General features: G+C 32.5%; 1 protein-coding gene across 1 annotated transcript in view; it reads left to right on the top strand.

Annotated features, from left to right (window-relative positions):
* Window positions 1-6,960: 6,960 nt before the first annotated feature.
* Window positions 6,961-24,733, top strand: part of LOC106110375 (PAX-interacting protein 1-like) — a 32,090-nt gene continuing 14,317 nt past the window's right edge. Inside the window, exon 1 of the mRNA XM_013292194.1 lies at window positions 6,961-7,105. Within this exon, the coding sequence (XP_013147648.1) occupies window positions 7,084-7,105 (22 nt within the window). The 5' untranslated portion in view covers window positions 6,961-7,083. The remainder of the gene's footprint in view (window positions 7,106-24,733) is intronic.

The following is a 24,733-nucleotide window of genomic DNA, read 5'->3' as shown; positions in this document are numbered from 1 at the left end:
GGTAGTCTTACTTACTTTTATAAATGCGAAAGTTTAGATAGATGGCTGGATGTTTGTTACAGTTTGTAGCCTAAACGGCTGAACGGATCTCGATGATTTTTTTTTTATAATAGAAGGTGGCAAACGAGCAAGCGGCCACCTGAATCCGCCAAAATGGCGAAGCGACCACTGCCCATAGACATCCGCAATTGCAGATGCGTTGCCTACCCTCATTCGACAGAGGAGATGCACATAAAGAGGATATTTCACCTTCCTATGTATCTCCTCCTCTGTCAAATCCACTTCCCCTTCCCATCCTATTCTTATAAGAAAAGGGTGGTAAAGAAAAAAGGACTTAAATTAGGCCTCCGGCACCACACTCATCAGACGAAACACGGAATTGCTTCCATTTCATGCCTGTCTTCTGTGTGGTCGTGGTATTACACCGGGCGTGCCGGCCCATTCGTACTAAGATGTTAAAGCGGGCACTACCACTGTATTTCTGTAATTTGGCATAGATGTAGAGTACAGTCTGGAAGAACACATAGGCTACTTAGTTTTTTTAAATTCCACACGGACGCAGTCTGGCAAAAGCTAAAATATTTCTTAGTCGCCAGTTATATCATATTGGTATCGAATAGTCATCGAGGCCAGTTGTTAGCTAACGAACTACAATGAACGCCGCGCTTCGATGAGTTTGCTATCAATTTGCTTCTTATAATAGCTTGTTATGGCCACCAGACTATAGCTTTCAAGTGTGCATGGCGCTAATGATTGCTTGTTTATGATCAACATTTCATAAGATCAAAATATACACTAGCAGTTGCTCGGGACCTCGCCCGCGTGAGATTCAAATTATAGCCTATGTTACTTACTGATATATATATACTTTTTAATGGTGAAAGAATTTTTAAAATCGGTGTAGTAATTTTTGAGTTATTGCAATACATAAAAAATCAAATTTCCTCTTTATAATATTAGTGTAGATAAATTTTGAAAGCAATTCCCTTACTTTTTGAGATAAATCAAAATGTTTACTAGTTACTCGCTTCCGAGTACGACTCTTGTCTACGTGTCTTGCTTATGTGTTCTTTTATACTATCCTACTTCTATGCTATTTCGCGATCCGTTCAGCAGTTTAGGCCACAAACTCTAACAATCGGACCGCTATCTCTGGAACGGGTGGGCCGATTTAGACGGGACTTTGACTGGAAGGCAGCTGGTAAAAAGTAGATGCACGCGGGAGTGTTATAGACGACCATTTTTTTTAGTCCACGCTTAAAATAATATCTGAATGTAGAGTTAGACACGGTTTTTGTGATAACCATAATGCAAGTCGACATAAACATCTGTCGACGTATGATTAGGAAATATACATTCTAATGATGTAGCCCTCGCGTTGGATTAGAAATTGTAAGAAACAACTGTAAATCAACCTGAGCGAATGTATGATTAAGTACATTGATTCAAGTATAAAATAAAGTAGCGTTGTGTCTGCGTATGCTTAGATCTTTAAAACTAAGAAACGGATTTTAATGAAGTTTTTTAAAAAGATAGACTAATTCTAGGGGAAGGTTTATACAAAATACATCTAAGTATATCTATACTTGTATTGTCAAGAGGAAAGATTTGTATTTTTGTATGTATTTGATTCACGAAAAATCTACTGGACCGATTTTAAAAATTCGTTCACCATCAGAAAGGTAATTTATCTATGAGTAACATAGGCTATATTTTACTATTACTAATGTTTAGGAACTATTAATAAACAGCGTGTTTCTGGACGCCGGCGTTAAAAATTCAACAAACTAACTATTCTCGGCTTACGCTGCCTAAACCGTTAGGGGTATATAAAAATGATGTATCAAAGAATTGTAGATCTCAAAAAGTTCTACAGAAAAGCGATAGCATGTATAGTTATATAATATAGTAGAGAAATACTGATATTTTAAACTAAAACTAAACAAATTAGATTTGCAGCGCCCCTACCGGGCGTGAAGCACATTAAATCTCATATGTCGAAGACGTTACGAATACGTTCTCGCAACTGTTCCTCTAATATTCGTGATAGACCCTGTGAACCTTTCTCATGACGGCAAGGTCAAATAACTAATTAGTGTGGGAACAATTAGAAGTATCAATTAAATGAGAACTTATGTAGAAAAGTAACAAAGAATTGGCGATATATCTTGTATTGAAATTTTACATAATAATTTTGGTACATTGTCTATCATAACCGAAATAATAATAATAAAGAAGTAAAGAAAGGAATAAGAAGGAAGGAAGAAGTTTATGAATTTCCATAGAACGAAGTAATACGAAAGGACAAGAGTTTTTTTTATGTTCTTGCAAAATTCCCTTTTAAATTTCAAACTGATAAATCGTGTCACTGTGTTACATTTTCAAATCTTATTACGTCATTTCGATGATGTAAAGAATCCAAAATTTAGAAAAAAATGATTTGCATTTATTTGAATTGCAAAATATTGGAATTTTTAAAAACTACACAATTTACTTTTAAATTTAGTGTTTGGTCTAAATTCGAAAAATATATCGTTATCTCTTAATTTTATTTTCGATTGATTTGGAGGGTGCACACCTTTGACCAAATTATCGCACAACTGTTCCGTCCCGCTTTGATTCCTATCAGCTTTTACGGAGGTGCGCACATACTACTTGATTTTAGTTGTGCAACTAACCAGTTGAATTGGCTGCGAAACAATCGACAATCGCACAATAGTGGTGCGATAGTTTAGTAAAAGGTGTGCGACCACTTTTATATAGCTGTATCATAATAATCTTACTAATATTATAAATGTGAAAGTTTAGATGGATGGATGGATGTTTATTAGAGTTTGTAGTCCTAACGCCTGAACGGATTTCGATGAAATTTGGTACAGATGTAAAGTATAGTCTGGAAGAACACATAGGCTACTCAGTTTTTTTTTAATTCCGCGCGGACGAAGTCACGGGCGAACGCAAGTATGATATAAAAGAATAACTCAATAAATAATAATTCGGCCTTTACTTTAATAATACAATAAAACAAATTCATCAAAACCGTAACTGTAAACAAGGTCGGACTGTGGGAACACCGGCTACTGCAGAGCATACAATATCTAGAAAGGACATCCAAAAAATAAACGCAATTGCAGACATTTTAATTAAAATTATTGGAATTTAAATTTAAATAATAAATCGATGTATATTTAAAGCGACTCTATTCGTTTAATATATTGTTAAATAACTCACCTACTTACTTGATTTATTATAATAATGAATTAGATTCAGTTACCACAGTTTATATAAGAATTGCATCGAATTAGTGACTCGTAAAATACATTTAAATTACTCTGCCATTTGTAACTTAGTCATAATATGTTTTGCGTTACAACATATACAATGTTCATCATAATTTTGGACCACAATTGAATGAATCACAAATATACTATCATTACTTAATACGAGACAAAGAAAATGGTTCCTTTCTCATACCAAGGTTGACTAGAGATTGCAAATAGACCCTAGTCAAATATCTTGATATCGTTAAGACAATGTTAAGACTTTAAGGTGGGCTACCACTGCTATTACGAAATTAACTCTTTAGTACATAAACCTAAAGGAAGAAACTAACCTAAGAAAAGCTTACCGGATTTTTTTACCGGACTTTTACATAAAAACTAGCTTTTGCCCGCGACTCCGTCCGCGTGGAATTAAATAAAACAAAAGTGTGTAGCCTATGTGCTCTTCCAGGCTATCCTCTACGTCTGTGCCAAATTTCATAAAGATCTGTTTAGCAGTTTAGGCTACAAACTTAAACAAACATCCATCCATCCATCCAAAGTTTCGCGTTTATAATATTAGTAAGATTAGTTCGCTTTCGTGGTAGTGATTTAGGCGTGAATCGAAGTTAAAACATTAAGATTCCCGTGATGGTTCCGTGCGCGTCTATTCGCAGATTTACGTACGGTGGAAACGCACCTTAAGAATTTGTGTAGGTTGTTAAAACAATGAAATTTTCGCGGCCTTAATCCGGATGGTTGGTAATTTCATAACAATTGTTATTTATACTATTGTTTTTATTTTATTATGTACATTTTTAAGATAGTATATCAGTTATGCAATAATATTTATAATATTTGAATTTAATTATTGCAATTTATGTATATTTATGACGTTCTAATTACTTATGATGTTACGATGTTATATTCTTGATATACTAGTTAACTGTAGGTAAGATCACGATAAAGCGCTGATTTAAAAAATCATAAAAAAAATATCATCATTTTAATTTTATATTGTAGTAGTGTTTTCATATATTTTAATTATTAACCATCTAAAAAATAAGTCAAAATGGACTTCATACGATACCAATATTCAATTCGAAATTTTCCGACAGATGGATGTTTGTTAGAGTTTGTAACATAAACGGCTGAACGGATTTCGATGAAATTTGGTACAGATGTAGAGCATAGTCTGTAAAATACATAGGGTGCTCACTTTTGTTTTTTTTTTAAATTCCACGCGGATGGAGTCGCGGACGAAAGCCAGTTTAATAAGAATAAGCTACTCAGGACCTGTCCCACCTAGCTGATAGAGGCTCAGATAGCTTAAAAATGACGTCACTATCAGATAAGAGAACAAAATCTGATACGTTCCATTGTTATCAGACAATTTACAATTTGGTAGGACATGACATGTAATATCTTTTTTTTTATTGCACGCGGAGGAAATAGCGTGGAAAAGATAATTATTTATAATAGTCCCGTGATTCCGTATTAAAAGTTCCAGGAAACATCTACACATTTTCCTATAGATAACAAATAAAACAGAAAGGAACCTCAAATATTACCAGTACAAAGTATTTCTTCAATAAAAGAATTTTCAGAACGAACGTCCCCTCTAATTGGCCACTTATAAAATTCTGAATTTGAAGAGATTTTTGATGGCGAATATTTCCTCATAATTTTTCCGGGAAACAGATAAAATATAAACCTTGTTGATTCTACGAGTACATCATTAATTTGTTTGTGTACGTATTTGTTTGTAAGTATTCTGATTACGATTTTAAGGGCCTGTCGCACCAAATTGTAATTTTCTGATAACAATCCAACACGTAAAATATCGGATTTTGTTACCTTATCCGACAGTGACGTCATTTTTAAGTTATCTAAGCCTCTATCAGTCAGTGGTGGGACAGGCCCTCAACATTTATTGTAATTTTTAATAAAAAACGGGGTTTTGTACAATCATTTTCCTAATGATCAGAGCTTCCAAGTTAGGGATAACTAAAGTTTTCTTTCAGTATAATAATTCGGATATTACTAACTATAAACATACAGCCGAATAGTGAAACGACGCAATAATAACGCGTCTTAAATGATAAGGCCACGCTTGAACCCCAAATTAATTTTTGACGCCTGACAGATTTTAAGCGGCGCTTCTGAAGCTAAGTTAAAGATTTGTTTCAAAATACGACCGTTAGTTTATAAAAAAATTTAAGAGCTATTTTAAATTATACAATGGCCCGTTGAATCGTTATAGTGAAATTACATTAGGGCTGATTCGTCAACAATCGTTTATTTCAATATTACGTCAGTAAAACAAAAAAAGTTTTGGATACGAAATTCCTTGGCCATCTCTATTATGTCAAAATTTTCGTATTCAATGACTTTAATTAATCACAAACATTGACAAAAGGTTATGTTATCCTTCGGAATTTAGCCTCGTTTCTTGCGTCACAAAATCTCCGCAGGGTTTGTACCAAAAGTATTCGTCATACCTCAGTGTAGGGACCACGTACAGTTGAGGAGACTGGCGGTGTTCCTTATATCTATATTCGTTAGAACATTTTGAAACAAGACACGGAAAAAAAATCAATAAAACGAAATTATAAATTGTAATGTAGGAGTGTGAATAAAATGGCGGTTGATACTGATTTATTACGAGTTAACTGACGGTACATTATATTAAGGTACCCACATATATACCGCATTGTTTTGTGTCTGTACGAAATCTGTTAATGATACCCGGCTTGTTTCTCTTTATTAGTATTCCTTTGCACCATTCACTTCTATATAATTAGTTATTGTAGTAAAAGGCGGAGTTTGTCTCGTTACAATGTATAAGGCAAATTTTCCTAAAGTAGAACATCACGAAGTTCCGCGACTGTACACTAATATTATGTAATTTTAGATACCTAGATGATGATGGTACTTTATAGTATACTAGTTTTAGCCCGCGACTCCGTCCGCGTGGAATTAATAAAAACTAAGTAGCCTATGTGTACTTCCAAACCATACTCTGCATCTACGAGTATGCCGAATTTTTAGGCTACAAACTCTAATAAACATCGATCCATCCATCTAAACTTTCGCATTTATAATATTAGTAAGAAGTAAGAACCGTATTACTCTACAAGTATTTAAATTTGTCATATAAATACCAGTTATGTTTGGTCAAATTATTGTAACTGTTTATATCAGTTGTGCACCACGAAGACATTGTAAAGCCACGAGATAAGTATTTTTAAATAAATCACTATCATGTGTGAAAAACTAAAATGGATAAGATATAGAAATAAAGTGTTAAAAATATATTAGTTTTAACACACGCAAACACGCATACGAGATGTACACGCCGTGTGATTCACAGATAATTGTGTAAATGAAGAAAAAATTATTGAATTTAGAAAATAAAATAACAGTAGAATAATTATCTATTAATTACTGCAACAACAACATACGGAAAGCTAGTAAACTGCAGTTTAAAAATTAAAAAACCAATAACTTTTGTGATATAGCTAACTTCAACCAACCTCCTACAGTCAGGCAACGAACTGACGTCAACCTCTCTTGGCAGTTACTATAATTGATATAATTAAATAACTCTGGTAACAATAGTAATAACAAACCCTTGTCTTCCCTGTGCTTCAACCCCACCACGTAGAAAGTGAACGTGCAAAACATTCGGTACTGCGCGCGCGCATGTCCATCACACGCGGCTCGGCGGTGACGCGAATCGAACGCCGCCGTTCCTTTGAATTTCAAATATCGAATTCATTTCTAATTCTTTTTTTATTCTGTGCCAGTGATTGAAGACAAAATGAAGATCGTAATACTTTTTGGTGAGTAAATTTTTTTAAAAATAGTTAATAATTGTCAAAATTGGGATAAAAATTAATTAATTTATAATAATTAGAATTATTCAAAAAACAGAAAAATAAATATAATTGTAGTGATTTTATATTTTATTTTGTATGCTTTTTTACACCAGAGAAAAGATCGATAAAAATATAACTTAAGAATTAAAATTAAACAATTTCAAATATTATTAATTGTTATATATTCGCTAAATTCTAATTTAATTATCCTTATTCTTTCACTTAATTCTAAACAACTTGCATGCGTACATTATCTTTACCATCGTAATTGCATGTCTATTCTCTCTTGTTGCGGTTTCAATAAATTATCTTCGCTGCATAGAAACACTGCGTTTCTGCATCTCGGTTTTTAAATTCAAAGTTAAATTACTATTATCTATATTTAATATTTATTAATAATACTTAGGACAAGTTAAGATTTTAATTTAATATCTTTTAAATGTTTTCTATATATTTGCCAACTAGGTAAAAATTATAGAAGATTATTTTTTGGATTGCCGAAAGTTAAAAATAATCACTTTTCCAACTACGTAAGCATTCAAAAGCAACAGTGAAACAAAATGCAATTCTACAAACAGTGAGATTCTAAATACCAATCGTTCGTCGCAAATCTTTAAATATTCCAATCAATTGAAGCGCAAGAGATCAAATAATCCATTTCATTAGTCGATATCCGATATTTACATAAACACGTTGTTATTCCAAAGTATTTGATCATGTGAAACTTACAGCATGCGAGATTTCTTTCGTGTCCAAGTCTAATGATCGATTAACAATGTTATTGTAAAGATTTTTTAGTACTTGTTGAATCCGGAACTGTGAAAATTTAAACAATTTAATAGTCTAGGAATAATATTAAGAATGTGAGGATGCCAATAATTCATTAAAATTTAATTAGATTAAGGATGAACATATTATTTTTTTTATAATATAAGGTGGCAAACGAGCAAGCGGCCACCTGAATCCACCGAAATGGAAAGCGACCGCTGCCTATAAACATCCGCAATTGGAGATGCGTTGCCTACCCTTAATTGACGGAGGAGGAGACGCACATAAAGTGGACATTTCCCCTTGCTATGCGTCTCCACTGTCAATTCCACTTTTCTTTCCCATTCTATCATCTTAAGAAAAGAGTGGAAAGGGACTTAAATTAGGCCTCCGGCACCACCCTCATCAGACGAAACGCGGAATTGCTTCCACTTCACGCCTGTTTTCTGTGTAGTTATACTGGGCGAGCCGACCCATTCGTGCGAAGATGTTAAAGCGGGCTCTACCACTGTTGTGTCATTGTCTACTATTATTATAAAGAGGAAAACTTTGTTTGTTTGATTGTAATAAATAGGCCCATTCGTACAAAGATGTTAAAGCAGCCTCTACCACTATAAAAAATTAAACATGGAAGTAAAGAGAGACGAAGATAAAGAGGGATAAAAAGATGAGATAGAAATATATCTCAACTTAATGGAAACATATCTTCTCTTAAAGTTAAGGATGTTTAGCTATTTATGTTTATAAAGTGTTTACAAATAGCTTAGCATAACTTACGTAATTAAGAATGCCTGGTCGTCAAAACGAATTCATAATATTCCATAATCACTGTTTAAATAAAGTCTATGCTAATTAAGGAAATATTTATTCATTATGTAATAAATAAACTCAAAAACTACTGGACCTATTAAAAAATCATATGATATTAAAAAGCAACTTTGTCATTGAGTAACATCATACTAATATCATAAATATGAAAGTTTAGATGGATGGATGGATGTATGTAAGAGTTTGTAGCCTAAACGGCTGAAAGGATTTCGAAATAATTTAGTATAGATATAGAGGATAATATGGAGGAACACATAGGCTACTCACTTTTGTTTATTTTTAATTCCACGAAGACGGAGTCGCGGGCGAAAGCTAGTAGGTTATATTTATTATCTACCCAGTTGACAAAGTTTTGGGCAAAAACTGTTTAATAATAAACTCAATACTGATATCGTATTTAATTCTAGTAAAATAACTGCTTCGTAGATTCCTTTCAGATGTTTCTTTTGTTTATCCAAAATTGCATTATCATGATATTGCGGTTTATTGCAGGATTTTATTGGCCTTAGAATAAAATTCGACATCTCTCTAGAGATTGAGATTTCTTTTATTCCACCTGGGAACGTCTGTATTTACTATTCTCGTAGTTTCCATGATTGGATCTCTTGTAAGGTCGTCTGAAGACCAATGCAACCGTATTTATTTTCGTTTTGTTACACCAAATTGTGAAGAAACTCTTTGTGTCTAAACGTTTATGCAATTCAATAAAATCACAAGTATCCATTGATTATTTTATTAACTCTGGCATAATTAACAGAGGAATTAAATGTAACACAAAACCAGCGGCATTGTTAACTAATTTAAAATCAAGTATTCAACGACTTAAATTCAAAATGTTCCTTACATTTTTTTATTTAATATTCAATATCGTTTAAATACTTTAACAACGACTGTCAGAATGAAAATAGAAAGAGGCAATTTCCTAGTATTTTGCGGAACAATGAACGAAACGGTCGCGTACTGGCTGAACACAAAGAGAGTTTTTGCCTCGCTGTCATCGACCCGGCGGGTTGCCGCCGCGTCAAATTGACAGCTGTCAACTGCCAAGTCCTCTAACAGTTTACGTCAATACTAATGATGACATTACGACTGATTTAATATATCTTTGTAATATTTTTAACTACTCCATTGACTTGGAATATAGTTTTATTAGCTGTTAAATTGCATTGGTACATAAGATTTACTGTATTTTTTTAAATCGATGTGCCACTGGCAGTAAATAATAACCTTTCTACCGAAGCCGTATTTCCTAACTATCCCTTACTTTTAATTCCGCATAAACTTTACGCGTTTCGCGGTTTTCCGCAACAATTTTACTCTTAGAACAATAAAAGTGGTGGCTTTATTACAATTGAAGATATAAATCTTTTACTGTTCACATGTTTCCTCAAAATGGCGGTTATTGTCTTTGGTTATTGTTATCTGTGAACATGAACACGCTGTGGTTAAGTTTTAATTTCATAATGTAACTGGCATAATACTTTTTAGATCAAACAAGTATATTAAGTGTCTAAAATAGTAGCATTTGTTTTTAAAAACATTTTACGATGAAATTTGACACAGATGTAAAATAAAGTCTGGAAGAACACGAGCTAATTCTTAAGTTTTTTTTTTAATTTTAAGGTAGATGTAGAAAATAAATAACAAAGCTAGTAAATGTTTCTTTCTTTATAAGTCAAATCTGTGAACTGTGAATGGTATTTTTTTTTCTAAAAATAAAGGCTACTCACCCAGAAAATTGTACGTAATGTACCGAATGCCTTTTGATTTTATTGGCCGTTACGAGTTAAGTAATCTATTCGGCGGCGATCGTCGCCCGCTTGCGACATCGATTTTAATGTTTACTCGATTAGGACCCTTCACTATAGCCTATTTGCGACTGATCATTTTGTATTTTACTTTTATCCTTGTGTTTAATATTGATATTTATTCTTCCTTATTTTATGTAGATGGGCTATAGATACGGGCTGATCGATGATTTAGGCTTGGCCCATCTAACATTTTTCGATTCTCTAGCGACGTCTACAGATAGTAATTATCGTTGTTTTATTAATCGATACTCTAGAGGAATGTTTCTTTACTATTCAAAAATTTTGCTTCCTTTTTTATTACATGTTTTAGACAATTAATTTGGAGTTATTGCCGGACTCAGAACTTGAATAGTTGCTAAGAGAGTCTAAGGATAGATTTAGAACAAGTATTCTGCACTAAGGGACTTCCTAATAATTGAATTAGTATTAGTACAGTTAGTAGAGATAACTGGTTAGTCATTTTATATAATAGTTAAATCATTATCTTACTAATATTATTCACCGCGGACGGAGTCGCGGGCAAAAGCTAGTCTTTAATAATAATTGTATCAGTTCTCTCTGCGTTCATTAAACGGCACTCAACGCTGAAGTGCTTGAGCCATAATGGTAAATGTTAGTATCGAAAGGTCAATAGAGTTCGTTAGTACGGAGACGATATCCTTGGTGAAACTCTGGGAAATGTCTGTTAGTGGGTTAGTTTGTATATTCCATCTAACTAACTACTATATATTTTATATGTTATTGGAGTTTAAAAGCCACTATTTAAATTGCAACGTATTATATTTTTGAGAGTATGTTATACTAATTGTTTTGATATTTGCCCGCGACTCCGTCCGCCTGAAGCCTCTGTGTCCTTTACACTGTCCTCCACATCTATACCAAATTTCTTCAAGATCCATTCAGCAGATTAGGTTACAAACTCTAAAAAAATCTATCTATGAATTTAAACGATCGCTTTTATAATATTAGTAAGATAAGCAAATTATTTGGAACGACATTTTATACTTTTCTGTATTTGGTCCAATTTAAGATTAAAATAGAGTTAACTTTTTGTTTGACTGAAAATATCTAAGTAGTTAAATTTTGCTTCGTTAGTACTAATGATTTATATTTTTGATAATTTTTAAAGTGAGGTTTGCTTTGCTTTTGTATTCGCAATGCAACATTAAATAAAAACTCCAATTAAAAATTAAAACATTCAATACATAAAAACAAGTCAATACATAAGTAATAATTACGCGTAGTTATAGACCTATTAGGGCGAGTTTAAATTAATACCCAGCCGTGTCTAGATACTGTGCTCCTGTCTAGACTGGTCTAAGTACAGTCTAAGATGTAACATCCTGTATTACCTACGGCAGGAAGACAGCGTTTTCTATTGATTATAACTTGTCGATTGTGAAATCTACACTGACATAAAGAGGTAAAATTTGTATTTTTGTTCGTAATGGATAAACTCAAAAAGTGCTCGATCAATTTCAAAGATTCTTTTGCTATTAAAATGCTATGTTATCATTGGGTGACATAGAATATATTTTTTAGATTTTTAATTCCGCGTGAACAAAGTCGAGGGCAAAAGCTAGTGTTTTATAAATCATACATTTTTTTTAAGTACCACAGTTAGAGTTCTGAATATTCTTTATAAATCAATTATATTTTAAAGTAGTAGTAATTAAATAAGTTATGTATATTAAAATCGCTGATAAATGTTTTTGTAACGACCCAAAAGAAATACGTAACTACTATTTCGAAATAGCAAAAATACCAAGGATTTTTTGCTATTATACAGAACAACTCCCGCTCACATCAGCTACCAGAAAACTTCCCATTACAATTAGTTCACTTGTTATGCAAATTATTCGAAACATTGCATGCAGACAGACATTTAAAAAATAATTCTGTTATAAGTGGAAAACATTATGTGTATCAAAATGATTTTTTAACACACAGATACTTATTTTATTTACTGTATAGATTATTTATTTAAATTGTAGTCTCATTACTCGAGTAAATTAAATCCCTTGACAAACTAGTTAGACATGAAACGTTAGGAAATGTTTGAATTTCTCAATATCTGTAGAACAGAAATGGCGTATGGTACCGTTTCTGCGAATGTTACTTCCTTTATTTATTCAACTATAAATTTGACGGTGGAGATGCATAGGAAGGGGAAATATCCTGTTTATGTGGTCTCCTCCGTAAATTAGGGTAGGCAACGCATCCGCTATTGCGAATGTCTATGGGCAGCGGTCGCTTCACCACTTCGGCGGATTCAAATGGCCGCTTACTCGTTTGCCACCTTATATTATAAAAAAAACTATGTATTTTAATTTTAATTTTTGTATCTTTATTGATAGTTGAAGGTCACTTTGCTTCTAACTGCTAATAATCTGGCAGGTAACATTTTTTTAAAGAAGTTAAAACGTTATTATTTTAATGTCGTTTTAGTATCCAGCCGTAACACATACACTGGGTTTCTGAAGTTGCCTATTTATGTTATCTACCTAGTGATTCATTAATGTTACTTCGACCTGTTTCAACGGAGTAAAACTCTACTTACGGAGTTCTTAAACGCATTTTATGAATTTATCGAATAACACTAAAGAATGGTTAAAAATAACTGGGAAAGCGGCCATTATTGATTTAATTTAAAGAGAATCTTAAAGAGGTATGTTAATATTTCGTTATGCATAAATGGTTATATTTCGAAAATGCTCTTGACATCGAAAGAACCGTCTCCATTTCAAAATTTCGACACAAATACATTTTGACTGCATTGTGAAATTTATTAAATCCGGTTCTCTTTCTATTACGATAATTTCAAAATATACTTTTCTCGAACCTTCTGTGAATGCAGATTGAATATCGAAATGTCAAAAATGTTTCTGTGAGACTTAAGCATTCGTCGACATTTTATCATGACAAAGCAATTAGTTACGTAAATTAAAAATATTAACGCAGTAGGGAAAATAAGTTTAAAAAAACTAACCGTTTGAATTCCTTGATTTGACGAGGAAACAGTAATTTTTACTTATCTTTAAAATGCCAATTCCTGTGTTTCTATTGATACTTTGTTAATAACAGGATTGTAATGATTAAAGAATTATTTGAATATTAAATTGTGATCATCGAATGTATAGTTCAGCCTATTGTGTGCGTATATCCTAACCAAGGTTCGGAGACTGTCCTAGTTATAAGTGACCGCACTTTATACAACCACGCAGTCCAGTGCAAAATGTGTACCTATTACAATTAGTGATATCTATCCTGAGGTTCTATCACGAATATTTGAGTGACAATTCCACGAACGTATTCGATAAAATTTATATGAGATTTGCTGGTTAACTTTATGCCCGGTAGGAGCGCTGAGAAAATGTTTGCACTAATATTCGTGACCCCTCTGTTTAGTGTCGAATTCGGAAATCTATTAGGTAATTTCGTAAATGCTAAATAGATTAAAAAATGCGTCACATGTAATTAATGAATTCACATGCATTTCTGTTATAACCTTCCCAAGTGGGGTAATGTGTGGGACAGAAAACACAATCATTGCCGTGCGACCTCGCTGCAAGTTCCTATTGTTCCGCAAATGTAATTATTTACAATTTTTATTACATTTTATGATACTTTATTGTTCTGCTCGTGACCTATTTATTGGGTTTCGTGTATATAGAGAACAATGTAGTTCCTTTTTTAGGTTTGTCTTATTTTGAATTTTCATTCATAATCAAGAGTATTATTATGTTTTTATATATTGTTAAGAAGATTTTTTTACTGCTAACGCAACACTGGCGCAACACTAGATTATCGGTTTACACGATAGGGACGGCTATCTGACAGCTGTCAATGTCATTAGACGTATTGGAATAGCGCCATCCTGGCGGGATCTCTAGTTCAGAGTGTTTAAGTTAACTACGCTAGTTACAATTATAGTAATTGTTAAAAATATGTTTGTTTATTGTCTTTGTTAATTTCATTATGATCTACAGCCGGTTAGAGCAATTTTGGCAAATAACATTCGATTCATATTTTTTTATGTAATTTAATAGAGATGCAAAGAATTTGCTTTATTAATTATTAGCTGTTGCTCGCGACTTCGTCCGTGCTAAATTCAAAAAAATATAGCCTATATTACTCACAGATAAATTACCTTTCTAACGGTGAAAGAGTTTAAAATTGGCCCATTTATTGAGTTATTTCAATACATAAAAATCTAAAAATACAATTCTTCCTTCTTTATAACATTAGAATAGATTTAAGCTAAAAACAGCCGCCAAATAAAAGTACGAATAAATGTAGATACGAATAACTTTTAATAACAAGTTACAGTGTATCAAAACAAATGAACGTTTACGTATTGAGTACAAACAAAAGAATGATGAGGTCTAGGAATTAAATCAATTTGTGTACGAAACTGAAGGTAATCAATTACACGCACCCTCTTTATTTCTGGATGTAAATAAAGGACTACTTAGGAAAAATGTTCGATGAATTTTTAACGAACCTTAGTACGGAGGTTTACGTAACTGAAGACACTCTTGTAAAATGAACGCAAGCATTTTTACGCTACATTGACATATTTTAAAAGCTGGTTAGAGTTGCCTTTAAAGTACAAAATAATAAATATCAAGAAAGAAGATTATATACTCGCGACTTCCCCTGCGTTTAATTAAGTAATTACTAAAAAGCATAGACTATGTTATTCAATGATTACGTAGCTTTTTAATGATGAAAGAATATTTGAAATCGGTCCAGTAGTTTTTGAGTTATTTCAATACATATAAAAATAGAAATAATTAATCTTTATAATATTAGTATCGAATAAAAAATATTTTTTGTAAGATATGTAAGTGTTTCAAAAGTTATTTAATTTTTTCCAAGACAAATAATAACAAAAAAGAAAAACTGAAAGCTGCGTCTTAGCTTTCTCGTAAAGTTTTCTGTATCTCGAAAAGTTTCAAGAATAAATGAAGATATTTACATGAAAAGTATAGAAACAAAAATACGATGATGCCAAGGGACTAGTAGAGACATTGACTATTAACAGACAGGATCTGTTAAACACGTGCTTTCCTTCTGTCTAAAAAAAAAACTTTTAAAGCTTGCTTGTATGCTTGTGTCCGTTGTAAATTAAGACAGTACATGCTTTCATAAAGTTTTGAACTCTCATGTCAGCATTATAGTTTGTCTAGTCCATTTTTATATAATCAAAGGGTAGAGGTGAGAAATGATGTATAAAACAATACATAACGTGATAATATCGCTTATACAATCTAATATTTGAAAGGAAAAACGTGTTTCATAAAAACTTATGTTCACTTACTTTTATCTTTATGATAAGATTGTATCTTTTTATTCGTATGTTACAGAAATACAAATAAAGTTCTAACAGTAGTAAAAGTTTTCTTTGAAAAAAGGTATATTTTATCAACATGTTATTATAAAATTTTAAAAACGAAAGTTTAGAAGGATGGATGTTTGTTGGGTTTGTAGCTTAAACCGCTGAACTGATCTGTACAAAATTTGGCATAGATATAGAGGATAATCTGGAAGAACACATAGGTTACTTGCTTTTGTTTTTTCCTATTCCACGCGGACGGAGTCACGGGCGAAAGCTAGTTTAAATATAAATAAAAATTTAAACATATTTCTCTGTTGGATACATTCTATATTAGATTAATATTTCATGAAACCACATCCAAAAAGGTAATATGTACTTCGGTAAGTGCTTGAATTATTAACGTGACCCTTTTTATGCAGGTCACAGCAGCCTGTTTTAATAATTAATATCAACCAAATCATGATGTTAATATTTTAAAAGATAGAACTGAATTCATGTCAATATAATAAAGCTATATCTTAAAGGGAGGTGATTGTGTTGACATTTATTTTATATAGTATTTTAAATTTCACTAAACTTGTATAAAAATGGGGGGCGCTGAAAAGTTACTGATTTCCAAAGAGGGCGGTAAAAGAAATAAGTTTGATAATCACTGGTTTGAGTACATATTTGTTAGCATGTAACTCTAAAATGGTTAAGCGGATCTAGTTATAACATTGCACAGAACTTGGGTATTATGCTAAGTTTTATTCCACACGGAAGTCGCAGGCAAAAGCTAGTGTTCAATGTGCTTGTAAATGTTTTGTACTATATCGTTGAATCTGATTTGACCTTTAACTAAGAGTTGTGTTACGTAAATAACTACAATAATAATGCACCTGTTCTTTGTTGTGAAATATCACGTTAAGGTCAAAAGGGAGAGGTACTGATGCGTTATAATTCATATGTCCGTTATAATTTAAATTGATGCGTTTTTATAACTTGATCTTAGAGTATAAATGTAAGGACATGTTTGTGTTCTTTTTCATACTAATATTATAAAGAGAAATACTTTGTTTGTTTGTAATGAAATAACTCAAAAACTACACGGCCGATTTCAAAAATTCTTTCACCATTAAAAAGCTACGTTGCTAGCGAGTAACAGGCTGTGTTTTTAATTTTTTTATAATTTCACGGGGACGGACTCGCGGGCGAAAGCTAGTTTCAAATAAGCACTTTAGGTATGTACTTTTTATCACGATTGGGTTAATTTAGCTTGCGATATTTCGACACAGATGCATCCGCTAAGTCCACGGGCTGACTGGAGTTTGTGGTAGTAAGAAAAAAAACATTATGTTTGTAAAAATCACGACAGTTTAAAATAATTATATTACTTCTTTTTATTTGATTCCAAGTGAAAATAAGTTACTTAATTTTGATTTTTAACTTTCGTGGTTTATTGTAATTTCGTAATCCAGTTTACTATGGAATGTTACTTTGGGTACAAAAAAATTAACATTAAAATGATTTATAGCCCTTATTAATTTAGTCAACGATATCGTTGCGTAATCGTCTTTTTAATTTCTTTTAAACACGTAATAGGATTTCGACTTATAAAAAGGGTAAATTCCTGCATAATATACTTTCACTTGACAAAAAGTTTTATCGCACGGATGGTATATTGTCGCAAAGTTTTTTGCGTGTACGTAATAACCCCCGCGTCACGTGCTGACTTTTTTTAATTGCTTACTTATGTCTTTTAATTGCCAGTATTTAAAGTTTTAATTACGTAGTTTTTAAACGGAACGAATAGTAAATATATTAATTTCTTAGTGACTTCCTGTGGTTTATGATACGAAAAGCTGTTTTGTTAAAAATGCCTAGTATAAATATTTAACTGTTTTTTAAATAAATGAAATTACAAATAAAATTTATTACAAGTTCTTACATTATATTTAAATAAAACATCTTTCTTTGTTGCCATAATATACAAGAAACACTATTGTTATGTAACTTTGTTTATATTACTCGTTTCATAATTATATAATCAATGCAAAATAGTAACCTAGTTAAGTGTTTGATATACTTAATAATGCATAGTATGTGGGCACACTTGAAACCAAACTATCGCACAACTGCTTAGTCTCTGATTCCTATGAGCTTATACGGAGGTGCACACACTACTCGATTAATAGTTGTGCAAGTGAACAGTTAAATTGGCTGCGAAACAATCGACAATCGCACAACAGTTGTGCGCTCTTTTAGTCAAAGGTGTCCGCCCGCTCTTATTGTTGGATAGGTCGATTAATCAATCATTCCAATAATATTTTCCCGTTGAACCAATCGACCGAACAGTCGGACGGGAAACGGGAGTCGGACAACAACGGGAAACACCTATCAAAAATCATTTTTTATGAGATTGAATTTGTTTTGTCGCTCTCTAATCTTACTTCTTACTAATGAAAGCCTGCTGGAGTTTGTAGCCTAAACGGATAAACGGATCTGGATGAAAGTTAGCATAAAGACATATTATAGGATAGTCTGAAAGAACACATAGGCTACTTTCTTTTGTTTTTTAATTTCAAGCAGACGGAGTCGCGAGCGAAAGCTAGGCACAATAATAAAACAAAACACTATTAAATACAAAAATAGGAATTCGCGTAACAAAATAATGATCATTCCAGTGACTCGGCAATAGATTGCTAGCCGTGATAGTGACAATGAAAGTGTTATGGCCATCACTAGATGTGACACAGAACAACTGTTTATATAACAGACACATCTAGTGGAAAGTTAATGGTTAACATAAAACAAACATTCCTACATAATAAAGTTACACATGAGCGTTGGTGGCTCAGGGGTTTGAACACTTGGCGTAATCTACAGATCTTGGGTGCGAATCCCACCGTACTAATGTGATTTTTGATTCTTAGGAATTTCGTGTGTACACGAGCTGTCGCCCGCAAACTTCGTTATTACAAATTTGGACCCGTTCCGTTATTTTGACAGCGCGGAATTACAAAACAAGCATAAAAACAAGCGGTAAATTAAATTTGCCGTAAGAGCAAAACGACGACTTGATCTACGCAAAAGCATATGCATTGCCTACCTTAAACGACGGAGAAAGTGATGCCCATAATGATATTATTTCCTCTTTAGCGTCACCTTTATCAAATCAACTTGCTATCCTTTCCGTGTAAGTAAAGGCATCCTAAAATTAGGCCTCCAAAGTAATCGTAAGTGTTAACTCAACAAAGCTTCATTTATAATGTTAGTTTTATTTAAAAGATATCTATTATTAAACTGATACATTAATTTAATGGAAATATCGGATCAGTATATTAAAGACAAGCGTTTAACAAAACGTATTTTAAACTAAAGATTATCTTTTGTTTTTATCTATTTTCGATGATGAAATCTCAATACGACAGTGTTCTCAGTTGTCTAGGCCCACGTATACGCAATATCCGGCGAATTAACGCTCAAATCAACCATATCTTTGAAGTCTAATATCCGGTTGATTTATAGGAATTGAAGTGCTCGTAGTATTGCGTAAAGTACAGTTTTAGTAACCGTTTGATTCTATTAAAATAAATATGGATTTAAAATCATCACCAGCTCACTACATGTCCTCACCGAGGGGCTCGGAGCCTACCCTAATAAGGGTGACTAGGCATAGTCAACCACGCTGAACAAATGCGGGTTGGCTGACTTCACACATATTTTTGAATTTCGTCGCCGATATGTGCAGGTTGCATCACGAAATTTTCACCGTAAGAACGTCAGGTAAATTGTGTACATATGAAAATACGAAAATCAAAAATCACATTGGTACATGGCGGGATTCGAACCCAAGACCTGTATATTATAAGTCAAGTGCTTAAACCACTGAGCCAAAGACGCTCTATTAATTAATTTAAAATAATTATTACTAATGAATGTTGACCTACTAACTATTAAATTAGTGAGATGAAATTATAAATAAAATTTATTAGAATAATATTAATAAATAACACATTACATAATTATTTTATAAAACACTAGTTGCTCGCGACATCGTCTGCGTGAAATTAAAAAAAATATAGCCTATGTTACTCACAAATAACGTAGCTTTTTAATGATGGTAGAATGATTGAAATCGGTCCAGTAGTTTGCGAGTTATTTCAATACATACAAAAATATAAAAATAAAGATTTTTCCTCTTTATATAATAACTAGCTGTTGCTCGCGACTTCACCTGTGTGAAATTTAAAATATTATAAAGTATAACCCTACGAGTACATAGCTTTTTAATAGTGAAATATTCTAACTCGGCACTGTAGTTTTTGAGTTATTTCAATACATACAAAAATACAAATCTGTCTATACAATATTAAGATAGATAAATTCGTTTATTTGATCAAATATCCTCAATTTAAAAGGTCTGTAATTCAATGTTGCATTATTAATTAATAGTCGGGTAACAGCACAATTAATAATATCGCTCGGGAAATGAGAATTGCACTGTAATCAGATTAAGCATTGATTGAATATAACTGTAATTATCTGTTAACGAACACGATTAGTACTGATTTGAATCATGATCAAATGTATATTACATTATACGTGCACAATAACATGATACCTCATTAGATGACGTCATTACGGTAAAACGAACTACGGAGACTGGTGTTGGGAGTGTCATGTTTTCTACATTATTATCTAATATTAACCATTGCTACTTATGTTGTTAATTTAAGAACTTTTTCCACGAGCGCGATTGTGCGATATCAGTCGCAGACGACTTTAAAAGCAATCCTATTGTGATAGTCGCGACTGCTGTAAAATGAAGATGCTTGTTACCAAAGTCCCTTTAATGCAAAATATCTTAAAATAATTCTTATTTGGCGTTACCAGCGGACGTTTCTCGAATATTATTTAACTTTTGACGCTTTTCGTATTAAATGGTATGTTACCTAGTTTAACATCCGTTGAGGCCGATATGGTGTTAATCGAATACGTTACGTAAAGTGGAAACGTCTAAATAAATTATATGAATAAGGCAACGTTAATGACCGCAATGTTTCGAAACTGTTTCATCTATTATTATCTACGAGTATACTATTATAATAAAGCGTAAACACACTTCTTTGTTGCCTAAGATGTCAGCAATTGTAGCATATTTTTGAATAATTCTTTTTTTGATAAAAAGCCCTACACTTACGTCACGCTTTAGGCTATATATTTTGAGGCCATTAAACTTAGGGGTAAATATTTTGGACAAAAACCCTAATGCGGGAAAGAGACCATAAGTTGCTGCCAACATCAAGGACGCAAATTTGCCATGGTTTGTTATTGTCATGTCATTTTGACATTTGCAATTGATAATTTGACACATGAAAACAATAAAATAAAATTTTATGCGGATAAAGCCGCACGGGAATTGCTAGTGTTACTATAAAATAGATAACATCTTACTAATATTATAAATGCGAATGTTTAGATGGATGTTTGTTAGAGATTGTAGCTTAAACCGCTGAACGGACTACAATTCAATTTTGCATAGATGTAGAGAATAGTCTGGAATAACACATCTAGATAGATGAATTAATTTTATTTAATATACTAATATCATAAAGAGGAAAGAATTTGTATTTTTGTATGTATTGAAATAACTTAAAAACTTCTAGGCCGATCTCAAAAATTCTTTCTCCATTAAAAAGCTACGTTATCAGTAAGTAACATAGGCTACTAGTAAAAACGCGAGCAATAGCTAGTTCATAATATTTATGGATTATTTATATTTTCATTAAAGCATACTCAATAGAAATATACAGTAAAATATCTAATGTACTCATTGATTTTTTATACATTAAATTCCGTTATTGCTACTGCATTTTTAAACGTATATCTATAATTATAGACTAGAATTTTTCCATGTAAAAATGCAGTATGCCAACTAAAATTATAAGTTCCAAGTATTGGATGTAAAGTTTCAAACTATGCTATGCATGCATACGAGACTGGTATTCATGTATACGGTAATCCGTCAGGTAATGGCATTTACTCTGACGGATATGCTAGACGGAGCTAGTTGGAATTTTATATCACGAAAACTCTTTTCGATTTTTTATTTTATAAGAAAATACGTGGTGATATGAAATATCGTCTTCGGTTGTTTGATTATGAAAGACTTTTATTTTGGTTGGTTATTTTGTGTTTTTTTTTCGTCTAGTTTAAATGGCATTTTTAACGTAAATGGAATAGAGTGGTTATCTAGTCATACAGTTTTTTAGAACTACTTTTTTATAGAAATTTTAATTACCCAATTTAGGATTTTTTTCCCTAATCTTATTTTGTCTTTAATTCTGTTGGTCCTTCGAGTCGGATCACTATGTCGTCCTTATATCTCTCTACTGTTTGCTCTAACGTATTTTCATAGAAGATATATTTATCTTTTCAAAGGAAAGATGTTGGAAAGACACGTGATACGACATGTAATATTTCGTTGTTTCATACTCTTTATTAATATCTTCGTTTACCTTGCTGCTGGTTTGTTTTTTTATCTGTTACCGAGATAACATACGAGAAAGTATAATTAATTGGTTTTCTTTTTCTTTGTTGTTTGTTTGCCGAAACAAGTATGTATTTATTTACCGGATTGTATATGAAATATGATTCTTTGTTGCAAACCAATTTGGTGGAGATCTTTCTAATTAAGGTAATGATTTTTTTGTTATAACAAGCCCAATTATCGTTAAGAAAACATTGCTAACATTTTGATATCTGACTTGTATATTTAAAGGTTATTTTTGCTATTTTATGTAAGATAGTGTTTTAGAAAGGTGTAAAAATTACAACCTGAAATTATAAAACTCATAGCATTTGCCCGCGACTCTGTTCACGTAGGATTGAAAATAAAACAAAAGTAAGTAGCCTATGTGTTCCAGACTATCTCCTTTTTATGACAAATTTCATTTAGATCCATTCAGCAGTTTAAGGTACAAACTCTAACAAACATCCATCTAAACTTTCGCATTCATAATATTAGTAAGATATACTAATACATCTTCAAGAATTAGTTGTACCCTTCTGTAAAACCCTATCCGATCGCTTAAAACAATTCAGCAATTAGCTCCTGAAACAGGGGAACATAGTTTAAGAGCTAAGGATCCTAAAAATCTAATAAAGAGATTCAATAACATCTCCGATAGCTCGCGGTTGTGGAACAATTTATGTTGAGAGGTAATCAATCATTGTAATGATTAATGGAGATCGCAAATCACTATCGAAGATTGTTTATTCGATAGTAATTGAACGAGATTGATAATCGATAAAGTTAAATCGAATTAGCAAAGAGTATTAATGAATTAAAGAGTACAAAAGATGAAGAATAGAAAAGAGATATTCTTTGTTAATATCGATATTAAATCGTACAACAAGATTTCATCAGAATTAATTTTAATGATAATGAAATAACCGTCGGTGGCTCAGTGGTTTGAACACTTGACTTGTAATCTACAGGTCTTGGGTTCGAATCCCGCCATGTACCAATGTGATTTTCGATTTTTCGAATTTTCATATGTACATCATTTACCCGATGTTCTTACGGTGAAGGAAAACATCGTGATGCAACCTGCACATATCGGCGAAGAAATTCAAAGATATGTGTGAAGTCAACCAACCCGCACTTGGCCAGCGTGGTTGACTGTGACCTAGTCACCCCATATTAGGGTAGGCTCCGAGCCCCTCAGTGGAGACGTATAGTGAGCTGGTGATGATGATGATGATATGCGTTAAAAATCTTAAGACCGCGCGCACACCTTCGACTAAATGCACAACTGTTTAGTCGCACTTAAGTGCTTACAACTAACCGATTGCATTGGCTGCGAAACAATCGACAATCGCACAACAATTATGCGATACTTTAGCTAAAGTTATGCCCGCTTACTATAGTATACAAATCTGTAAGCATTAATTAAATAATATAAAAGAATAAATTACTATCACTTTCATCGAATACCAACAGCGTGTCGACCCGAAAACTTGACCTGTAGACAGTGACACAGTGGTCCGGATCCCACTGCGCGTGACCACCGCAATCACATTGCACATTAGAGTTAGGAAGTTTACTTTTACTGTTGCTTAGGAACGCGTCTGGACACGCAATCACTTTCGACTTTCAGTTAGGCTGATGCTAGGGTTGGCAAAACGAGGTTTCTAAGCACATACCTGTATTAACATTTTTCACTGCCTCTATAAACAGAAAAAAAACCTTACATCATTATTTTTAACAAATCATTGTTACTGAAGCATTATTATGTTATTTTGACTTATAAATGATAATGTACTAATACCGAAAATAGTGTTGTAATATATATTTTTGCAGAACATATAACCATATTGACGTCAATAATATAAATTAAAAGCTGTCAAAAACATGAGAGACGTCGACACAGTATTACACACGATAATGGTATTTTAGAAGTAATACAGTTTCTTGAATGTTGCAAAACCCTCGTAAATATTCAATCAATTTTAAGTTAAATAAAGTGCCAAAAGAGTTTGCTGTTTTAAGAATACTACAGAGTAAAAAAAAATCTTTCTGCAATGTGTCAGCCCTAGCAGTGATAGTGTGCGCTGCGATGCGCTCATACGGAAAGCTATTTTTTACATCCGATCAAAAAAAAATCAATAAATAATTAACCTTTATTGAAAAGATCTGAATGGAGATTTCAATTGTTTTCTTCATAACCAAATTAAAGAACCAAAAAAAAAGCGGGATCTCGGGTAAAAGCTAGTTTTTGACCGACTTCCCAAAAGAAGGAGGTATTCAATTCGACCGTATGTTTTTTTTTTTTTTTTTTTTTTTTTTTTTTTTTTTTT

Source organism: Papilio polytes, unplaced genomic scaffold (genome assembly GCF_000836215.1).
Source record: "Papilio polytes unplaced genomic scaffold, Ppol_1.0 DF820678.1, whole genome shotgun sequence".
Classification (NCBI taxonomy): Eukaryota; Metazoa; Arthropoda; class Insecta; order Lepidoptera; family Papilionidae; genus Papilio; species Papilio polytes.
The sequence above is the reverse complement of the archived record's forward strand: the minus strand, read 5'-3'. Positions and strand labels throughout refer to the sequence as shown.